The sequence below is a fragment of the Pinus tabuliformis genome, chromosome 9, assembly GCF_031772625.1.
Source record: "Pinus tabuliformis cultivar Carrire ecotype Pingquan chromosome 9, CPIR1, whole genome shotgun sequence".
Taxonomy (NCBI): Eukaryota; Viridiplantae; Streptophyta; class Pinopsida; order Pinales; family Pinaceae; genus Pinus; species Pinus tabuliformis.
The window spans coordinates 625,245,122-625,255,305 of record NC_142307.1 but is presented as its reverse complement, the minus strand read 5'-3'; the positions used below and the strand labels follow the sequence as shown (position 1 = coordinate 625,255,305).

General features: G+C 36.3%; 2 protein-coding genes across 2 annotated transcripts; both read left to right on the top strand.

Annotated features, from left to right (window-relative positions):
* Window positions 1–1,163: 1,163 nt before the first annotated feature.
* Window positions 1,164–2,854, top strand: LOC149150165 (protein DMR6-LIKE OXYGENASE 1-like). The gene is made up of 4 exons (XM_089442722.1): window positions 1,164–1,400; window positions 1,580–1,758; window positions 1,861–2,185; window positions 2,285–2,854. The coding sequence occupies exons 1-4, from the start codon at window positions 1,164–1,166 to the stop codon at window positions 2,525–2,527; spliced, it is 984 nt and encodes a 327-aa protein (XP_089298848.1). The 3' UTR covers window positions 2,528–2,854.
* A 44-nt stretch (window positions 2,855–2,898) lies between these two features.
* Window positions 2,899–3,502, top strand: LOC149150164 (auxin-responsive protein SAUR72-like). Its single transcript, XM_089442721.1, has 2 exons — window positions 2,899–3,102; window positions 3,197–3,502. The coding sequence occupies exons 1-2, from the start codon at window positions 2,899–2,901 to the stop codon at window positions 3,500–3,502; spliced, it is 510 nt and encodes a 169-aa protein (XP_089298847.1).
* The last annotated feature ends 6,682 nt before the right edge of the window (window positions 3,503–10,184 follow it).

The following is a 10,184-nucleotide window of genomic DNA, read 5'->3' as shown; positions in this document are numbered from 1 at the left end:
AATAATGAAAATTATATAAAAAATTAATAATTCCTTTCCCTTCAAAGGAATATTCTTTTAAATTGAAAACCAAGTTATTGTTGCGTGTTGCTTTCGGCACTGCAATTTAAAATGCTGATGAGCAACGTTATAGTGTCACGCCTTTCCTATTTAAATCGCAGAGAAAATGCAATTTGATATGGTAATATTAAATATTACGCATTTCAGAATATTTAATATTTAATGAGCATTTCATGAGTCATTGGGTTTTGGAATCTTCCCACTTATCAAAGTCAATCCATTCATTCATGTGAAACGAGCACTATTAAATTCAAATCTCGTAATATTTAATAAGAATTTCATCATCTCAATCCTTAACCAATTAAAATTTAATGGCGTTGTCAAATGATGCGACACATGGGCCAGGACGGCATCTGAATTTTGTAAAAAAATAAATAAATTAGTAGGAGTTGTTTTTAGTGAAATTTTTTGGAAGTTTTTACAGTGAGTTTTTCCGGTGTAATTTTTCTAAAATTCATAGTAATTTATTGAAATCACAAGTTTGATGGGTAATCCTATGCAATCTAAATACCTTAGGGGTTTTCCAGGGTGCTGAATCCATATATACAGTGAAAAAACTAGTTTAAATAACACAAATCAAGATTTCACCTCAAATTTTTCCACCAGATTTTGGGACTTTCTTTAAGAATATAGAGAACTATGGGTAGCTTTAAAACTGTTTTTGTTTGAATAAGAGTTTGTAGTTTTTTAATGTAAAGAAACATGTTAACAGCTCAAGATTCAGAAGTATCTGATAGGAGTGAAAATCTGTGCCTTAGGGACCACTGGTGGGTTATTTCACGTGGCTTGATTTTCCTTGAATAGGATGATGAGTCAGCCTGCATTCACTGATTGCAGCTAGAGATAGCTATCCTCACCGCTGGTTTGACATCTGATTTATGATTAGTTTTCCCACATTTGAAACAAAAAAACCAAAAGACGCCTAAAATCTTGAAATTTAAATTCAGATTTTCAAAAATTTCTACTAAAATTTATACAAAATACCCTTATTTTAACTAATTTGTGGGTTTTTAAACTACACTAAATTTGGACTCACTGACCGGTTTTATCTAAACTCTTATCACACATTTGCACATCAGCGTTGGAGGAAGATGTCTTCTGCAATGGATGTACAGACCCAACAGCTCAGCAGTGCTATTCAGAAGCTCATGTCCAATGGAATTAACAATCTGAAGGTGCAGGACAGATATATCGTGCCTCCTCATGAGCGCCCACAGATTTGTGACGTCTCTTACTCTGAGAGCATTCCTGTGATAGACTTAAAACATCTCGACGGCCCTAACAGAATGACAGTAGTCCATGAAATCGGACGCGCATGTGAAGAGGATGGTTTCTTCCAGGTACACACACCTCAATCCCTACCTAACAATTCTCCCTCCTGTCACTGTTTTATACTATATGGTTGATTTTTTTATCATATCATACTTGCAGACTATTCAGTATTATATTTTTTTTTGTTGATATCAGATATTGAACCATGGCGTTCCAGAGAACGTCATGAAAAACATGATGGAGGTAGCAAAAGAGTTTTACGAAATGCCAGTGGAAGACAGAGGACGTAAAGCAGCTAGTCCGGGTTTTTACCAGCTTGAATCTCAGCAAAGACAAGGTTTTGAACTGGGTGGACTATCTCACGCAGCCTTGTCATCCTCTGGAAGAAGTCATCGATTCTTGGCCTGAAAAACCTGCAGCCTACAGGTTATCACCAAAACTTTATGTAAGACATAGAGCACTGGAAATGATTCATCTTAACCCAACATGCAAAAGTTTAACTTGTTTGACTTGGAGTTTTTGTTACAGAGATATTGCGGGCAAGTACGCTGGTGAGTTGAGAGCATTGATATTAAGGCTGCTGGCTGCAATTTCAGAAGCTCTGGGGCTAGATTCCAATTACTTGAATAAAATTCTTGGAAAACATAGGCAAGTGATGAATATAAATTACTATCCTTCATGTCCAAACCCAGATCTTACTATTGGTGTAGCAAACCATTCAGATGCAAGTGCCATCACTGTGTTAATGCAAAGCGATAATGTCAGTGGCCTGCAAGTATTCAGAAATGGAAAGTGGGTTTGTGTAGAACCCATAGCTAACGCGTTTGTGGTCAATCTGGGAGATCAGCTGCAGGTGAGAAAGAATGAGTAGATCTATATAGTTATTTCTCTCTGTGCAAGAATTTGATAGTAATCATTCACTTTGTGTTGTGTGTGATTTGAATTGTATTAGGTTGTGAGCAATGGGAAATTTAAGAGCGTGGAGCATCGGGCTGTAACGAATATGCAGAGTGCACGCATATCAATTCCCACTTTCTATTCGCCTTCAGAAGATGCTTTTATTGCTCCTGCAACAAGCATGGTGAATGACCAACAACCAGCTTTGTATCGAGGATATAAGTTTGAAGAGTATTTGGCAACCTTATGGAACCATGAATTAAAGGGAAAGAGTCTGCTGGATCGTTTCAAGATCTAACGGGCATTGATTTCTATGTGAGCTTTCTAACCATTTCAATAACAGTTTGCCCTTGCGGTTGGCATATTCTCCCCCACCATGATAATGTGCATTCATGGAAGTTTGAAATAAATATAGAGATCACATTTCGGATTATCTGCGTTTTTAGTGTTTTTCTCATATTTACGCTCAGTTGCGAATCGCTGGCTCTTTTCTGTTTTCTTCTACTACAGCATGTTCCTGAACTTTCTTTAACCCTACTGTAAAAATTTCTTTCAATTTTACCGTTTTTCTCCCAGATCGGACAGAGCCATAACTTTCTTTAACCCTACTGTAAATATTTCTTTCAATTTTACGGTTTTTCTCCCAGATCGGACAAAGCCATATCGGCCATGGACATGGATGGAAATGCCAAGGGTTTGAAACTGGGATGCAAATTAGTTAAGCTTTGGAAAAAAATTCTGCATTCAAAGCGCTTGGGATCACATTATACTCCACATGATCAACCTCAGCCGGCCAATCTTTCCAACGGCCATTCTTTAAGCCGGGGACTTCCCTTCCATCAATCACGCGGTTTAAAAGGATTCAGTGTCTGGGTAAATGTCGAATTAAAGCCTCTGGCAATCGCTTGAATCTTCTGACTCGAACTAAATGGCATATCGGCAGCCATTTGTCTTGGCGGAAATGTAGCTTTGTGAAGGGGCTCAAGAAAAGAAAACTCAATATCTTCCCAATGACGTTCCCAAGGGCTCGGTGGCTGTTTATGTTGGGGACGAGCAAGAAGAGCAGACGCGGTTTGTGATCCCCATCTTGTATTTCAACCATCCACTCTTTCTCCATTTGTTGGAAGAAGCCGAGCCCGTCTATGGCTTCTGCAACAAGGGCATCCTCACGATTCCTTGCCAGGTTTCTGATTTTGAGTATCTCCTCTGGCTTATTGAGAGGGAAGGGGCAATGAACCGCCTTGCTTATAGTGCTTCGACTTACCAGCGATAGGTTTTTCTTCACCCGAAGAAATCGTGTCTGGAGTACTTTTCCCGCGTCTGGAATAGCTTTCCGGGTTACATAGTCTTGTTCAAGATCAGAGCACAAGAGCATTATAAGACATACTCCGGCCTAAAACGTCGGTTATAGTTGTTAGAGCCGGAATGGGCAGTGATCCAATTCTTCTTCGTAAGGGCAAATGTATAAAAATATTTTTTCAATTCATCTGCATTATAAGGAATTGATTAATTCCTAGGGATGACACCATAACGCCCAAGTCTTCTTCATTTTAGGTTTTTGAAAGATGGATGATTAAAGCATTTGTTTTTAAATAGTCGTTTTTAAATGGAAAGAAAAGAAGTACAAAATGAACTCGTTTTAATAATATTTTTATAAAATAATTTATATTAATAATTTGTTTGTTATTGATAAATATAATTTAATATATTTTTTATAAAAAATTTGAAATGTATTTTAAAATTGTGATTTTTAATTTTTAAATTAGAATGAAATTCTTTATATTTATATTCAAGTTTATATTTCTGGTGTAATAAATGTTTTAGGTATGAAATATCAATATTAACAAAATTGTAGTTTGTTTCTTATTATATTTTGTAAAGGGACATTATGATTTTGAGCATAAAAAAGTGTTTTTGGTAAGTGAACACTTAATAAAATTGCCTCATTAAATAGCAAAATTTACATAATATTAAGCTATTGATTTATAATTACGCCGTAAGGCGTTTCCCTTTGAAATGAATTGCCCCAGCCATCGCCATGTCCTATTGTTCACCGTGGATTTGTGGTGTTAGACGATTGAACAAGGTTTGATCGTTGATCCAAAACTAAAATGGTTCATGAAATTGAAGAACCTACACTATATATATTTCAGAATTTTCAAGGACCAGAGAGTCTGCTAAATAGCAGTGGCAAGATGCATTTGCCATGGAACACATCGAAGCCTCGATATTGTTTTCTCGCAAGCAGAACACCACATCGACCCTGGCAGCGCGCAAAAATACATATGAAAAGAAACAGATGCCACTCAGACCGCCAACAACGATTAGAGGAAATTTTTATATATGGAAACAAGGCTCCAGCCATTGAATGTTTAGAGATGGGGAAAGTTAGGCCTAAACTAAGAATTCAGAAATTTTATACGTTTAAATGAAGAAAACCTATCGTGAATATATCTCTGTCCATTTTCAGCTCCCGGCCACGCGGTTCCGTACTAAACCTAACAGATGAACAATTAGTGCTTAAGATTGTTAAATCAGGCTTGGATTGTCAGTAAGTGAAATCATATTAGTGTTGTAGATGGTTTTTTTCTGGGCCTGCAGCCCTTCATAATGATCTTTAGTGGAAATCTCTATTTCAGGGGAGCCAATTTTGGGGTCTATAGCTACATTGGTTTTTAATTGGTGAAGACTGCATTCTGTTTAGCAAAGCATTTGTGACTGCTTGTGTCAATTTCATAGAGTTTGATCTCTATGGAAATAGACACAATTTGTATTGTCCAAACATCTTCATTCTAATGTTTTTAATACAGTTCGTCAAACTATTAACAGTTTTAAGGTGAACAAAAATCAAAGAACTTCAGGTTGCTTGGTGTGCCTAGCATAGTAGTTTTCTTTGTTTACATGCATTTCCATGATTTGGCAGACATTTATGTTGCACTGGTTGTTAATGGTTTCGGATGTGGATTAGGATTAAATAGCTCTTCGAGGAAATGTAATGGTATGCTGAATTGCATTTGAAATATTTGTTTGGTGAGGCTTAGTTTGATGTTGAATTTGTGTATCTTTGGATCTCAAAATCTCGAACTATCTTATGTTAGGTTTGTGTTATAAACAATGACTGGAAAACTTCATTCACCTCTTTTTTATGCATGTCATGACGTGGGTGTCATTTGGTATTGTGTTGTGATCCATGACTCGTATAATGTGCTAACCAGGGGTTGCTTTAGCATGATAAATGTGTGGCTAACACATACAATGCTTGCTACTTTGTTTTGACTATTTTACTTGTCTCATAACTTGATGAGCAAGAATCGATCCCTGGACCTGATGACAGTGGCGTCGCGCAGAGCTTCAGAGCGTATTTGTCCCTCCATGCCCTTGAGATCTCAAAAGAATAACAAACACCTGTGAATTGAAAGGCACCTTCGGCTTCAGTCCTTCCTCTGCACTAAAAACATACGCACGGGCAGAGCAGAGGATAGAAGCAAAGTGCAGTGCGAGACACGCGAGGGCGGATAATAGTTAGGGATTTCAGAAGGATTGTTGGGGGACAAAAATCAGGCTTGGATTATCAGTAAGTGAAATCATATTAGTGCTGTAGATGGTTTTTTTTCTTGGCCTGCAGCCCTTCATAATGATATTTAGTGGAAATCTCTATTTCAGGGGAGCCAATTTTGGGGTCTATAGCTACATTGGTTTTTAATTGGTGAAGACTGCATTCTGTTTAGCAAAGCATTTGTGACTGCTTGTGTCAATTTCATAGAGTTTGATCTGTATGGAAATAGACACAATTTGTATTGTCCAAACATCTTCATTCTAATGTTTTGAATACACTTCGTCAAACTGCTAACAGTTTTAAGGTGGTAGCTGATAAAAGACGAGAAACAACTTAATCACACATCTGTTGGTAAAGGCCTAATACTAAGAAGGCAGGTAGAAGTGGATGATGTTCGTATGCTTTATCTTCATTTCTGCACAAAAAAATCATAAGATAATTGGGTTTTTCGGTTTGGTTTGATCAAGTAGTTTTATTGGTTTATAACTATTGTCAGAACTTTATTTGGAATTCTAAGAGAGATTGAGATGGACTATGTTTGGTGTTTTGATTTTAAATTGAGATATTTGATGTGTACTATCAAAGATCTGTCTAAAGCCGGGGTATTCACTTTGAGGTTGTGTTGCAGGCTATCTGGTAATAATAATAATATTATTATTAGTATTATAATAATAATAATAACAATGGAAAGGTGGGGAAGGAAGAAACTAATAATTTCATAAATTTGGACCTTTTATCCTAGCTTTATTTGTTCTTCAGATCCAACTTATGGTGAACTAGCAGCTTGAAAGCCAATTGCAAGTCATTCAGCCAACAACGATCTATAAGCATGTCATAGTAGTATGTCTCTGCATATTCACAATAGTGATTCCACTGTCATATTATTATTCCCCACTTGGATAGAGCGATGACACAAGGGGTTTCTACATGTTGACCAACCATGTAAATTGGATCTTATAAATTATAATTCTTGTTTTCTAGCCTTCTATTTCTATAGATATCAATTGTGTAGTTGATGGCATACTTTTTATAAATAAATTTCCATGGCTATTACGGTTCAATTAAGAGCCAATCTCTTGCAGAGTTCAGAGTTGAATTCATCTGTAACTGCCTTTGATTTAGGGAGTGATCTAGAAAAAACTTCAATGCCTAACAAGACTGTGATAATCACAACCATAAACGCAGCTTGGGCAGAAGAAAATAGTGTACTAGATTTGTACATGCAGAGCCTTCGAATAGTTATTGAATCATGTTCTCCTCGTTGCAGTGGACCAGGGGTCATTTAATTGTTGCCAACATATTCATCACACTGCTATATTTTGCTGAAAGAAATATCTGATTTCAATGAATCTGCCTCTGCATACCAACACTGGCGTGAATGGTAAAAGTCAATGAATCCGCCTCTGCGTGCCACTAGAAGTTGTTGGATGAAAATATTTGTTTTAAAGGCAAGAAATGGAATGGTTTTTTTGTTATTTGGATTACCAAATGAAATGGCTTATTTAAGAAAGCTTATAAATGGAGGCACAAGTTCTAAGGCTCTCATGGTGTTATTTCAATATATTGGCCCTGTTCAAGTTTTGAATGACTCAGAAATTAGCAGATCTGTTAGATACTGGAGGCAGGAAATTTGCAATTCTTTTCTGTCAAACCTGGTAGCTGATAAAAGATGAGAAATAACTCAATCACACACCTGTTGGTAAAGGCCTAATACTAAGAAGGCAGGTAGAAGTGTATGATTAAGATTGTTTATAGGTTTAGCCAACAGTTTTATTGGTAACATGCTTAGTTTAAACTTTTAGTGATATTGTTTCATCACATAGGCTGACTACGATTTGGTGAATTGTTACTGGAAATATACTTAAATCAGGATAAAATATAGGTGGTAATACCTAGTTGAATGGAGAGTCCCAGTATATTGGCCCTTTTGAGGATTATTACTTGATCAGTTTGTTGCCTTGGTCTGCTGAGTACATTTTTTTTTTGTTGGTTGGTTGTTGTTGTAATTGGTAAATTGTATAGGTGATTTTCATTCACATGCTTATTGAAATAACTGGCTTCTTGAATAGGGCAGTCATGCAGTTGAGTATGTGAGAGGGGTTTTAGAACACTTTGTCTAATGAACTCTTCTGTAGAGGCAAAAAGTCTCACTCATATCCTACTCAAGGCTTCAGATGGGAATTTCTTTTATAGACTGATCAACTTACTAGAACTACTGCTGCACTTTCTTCATCCATGGAAGCCACTTGAAAATGCTTGAAAATAAACTCTCTGTAGGGGCCATTGTCAATAAAAATATTTGCAGTGGAGGCCCTCAACCCAACAACCATTTTAGCCAGCCTTAGAAGGCAAATAGTTGAGTTCAAACATGATGAAAATTTAATTCCCTGTATACAAAAGCATGTATTAGGTGTTGATAATGGCTAGAAATATGAACTGAAGATGTATATACCTCCTTCTGTACAAAAAAGAACAGAAGAGGCAGAGGTATAAGGTTCACCTCAAATTTTATTGCAAGTTCAATCCACCGTAGGACGTGAAAGGAAGTGTCATAATGCTAAGAGTGAAAAATAGGGGAAGGATGAAACTAATAATTTCAGAAATTTTAGCTTTCTATCCGTACCTTGATTTGTTCTAATAAAATAAATATTAATTGTTTGATGGCATCCAGGGAGCTATCTGGTAATACTAATAATAATATTATTAGTATTATAATAATAATAATAACAATGGAAAGGTGGGGAAGGAAGAAACTAATAATTTCATAAATTTGGACCTTTTATCCTAGCTTTATTTGTTCTTTAGATCCAACTAATATTTTGTAGATCCAACTTATGTTGAACCAGCAGCTTGAAAGACAATTGCAAGTCATTCAGCCAACAACGATCTATAAGCATGCCATAGTATTATGTCTCCACATATTCACAATAGTGATTCCACTGTCATATTATTATTCCCCACTTGGACAGAGCGATGACACAAGGGGTTTCTACATGTTGACCAACCAAGTAAATTGGATCTTGTAAATTATAATTCTTGTTTTCTAGCCTTCTATTTCTGTAGATATCAATTGTGTAGTTGATGGCATACTTTTTATAAATAAATTTCCATGGCTATTACGGTTCAATTAAGAGCCAATATCTTGCAGAGTTCAGAGTTGAATTCATCTGTAACTGCCTTTGATTTAGGGAGTGATCTAGAAAAAACTTCAATGCCTAACAAGACTGTGATAATCACACCCATAAACGCAGCTTGGGCAGAAGAAAAAAGTATACTAGATTTGTACATGCAAAGCCTTCAAATAGTTATTGAATCATGTTCTCCTCATTGCAGTGGACCAGGGGTCATTTAGTAATTTCCAACATATTCATCACACTGCTATATTTTGCTGAATGAAATATCTGATTTCAATGAATCTGCCTCTGCATACCAAGACTGGCGTGAATGGTTAAAGTCAATGAATCTACCTCTGCGTGCCACTAGAAGTTGTTGGATGAAAATATCTGTTTTAAAGGCAAGAAATGGAATGGTTTTTCTGTTATTTGGATTACCAAAAGAAATGGCTTAGTTAAGATTCGTGAATGGTTAAAGTCAATGAATCTGCCTCTGTGTGCCACTAGAAGTTGTTGGATGAAAATATCTGTTTTAAAGGCAAGAAATGGAATGGTTTTTCTGTTATTTGGATTACCAAAAGAAATGGTTTAGTTAAGATAGCTTATAAATGGAGGCACAAGTTTTGAGGCTCTCATGGTGTTATTTCAATATATTGGCCCTGTTCAAGTTTTGAATGATTTAGAAATTAGCAGATCTGTTAGATAGTGGAGGCAGGAAATTTTCACTTCTTTTCTGTCAAACCTGGTAGCTGATAAAAGATGAGAAACAACTTAATCACACACCTGTTGGTAAAGGCCTAATACTAAGAAGGCAGGTAGAAGTGGATGATTAAGATTGTTTATAGGTTTAGCCAACAGTTTTATTGGTAACATGCTTAGTTTGAACTTTTGGTGATATTGTTTCATCACATAGGCTGACTACGGTTTGGTGAATTGTTACTGGAAATATACTTAAATCAGAATAAAATATAGGTGGTAATACCTAGTTGAATGGAGAGTCCTAGTATATTGGCCCTTTTGAGGATTATTACTTGACCAATGTGTTGCCTTAGTCTGCTGGGTACATTTTTTTTGTTGTTGGTTGGTTGTTGTTGTAATTTGTAAACTGTATAGGTGATTTTCATTCACATGCTTATTGGAATAGCTGGCTCTTGAATAGGGTAGTCATGCAGTTGAGTATGTGAGAGGGGTTTGTAGAACGCATTATCTAATGAACTCTTATGTAGAGGCAAAAAGTCTCACTCATAGCCTACTCAGGGCTTCAGATGGGAATTTCTTTTATAGAC

Coding starts and splice junctions, on each gene's coding strand:
- LOC149150165 (XM_089442722.1), top strand. CDS start 1,164: ATGGATGTACAGACCCAACAGCTCAGCAGTGCTATTCAGAAGCTCATG. Junction 1,401..1,579: donor AAGAGGATGGTTTCTTCCAG/GTACACACACCT, acceptor TGATGGAGGTAG/CAAAAGAGTTTTACGAAATG. Junction 2,186..2,284: donor ATCTGGGAGATCAGCTGCAG/GTGAGAAAGAAT, acceptor GAATTGTATTAG/GTTGTGAGCAATGGGAAATT.
- LOC149150164 (XM_089442721.1), top strand. CDS start 2,899: ATGGACATGGATGGAAATGCCAAGGGTTTGAAACTGGGATGCAAATTA. Junction 3,103..3,196: donor TAAAAGGATTCAGTGTCTGG/GTAAATGTCGAA, acceptor GCGGAAATGTAG/CTTTGTGAAGGGGCTCAAGA.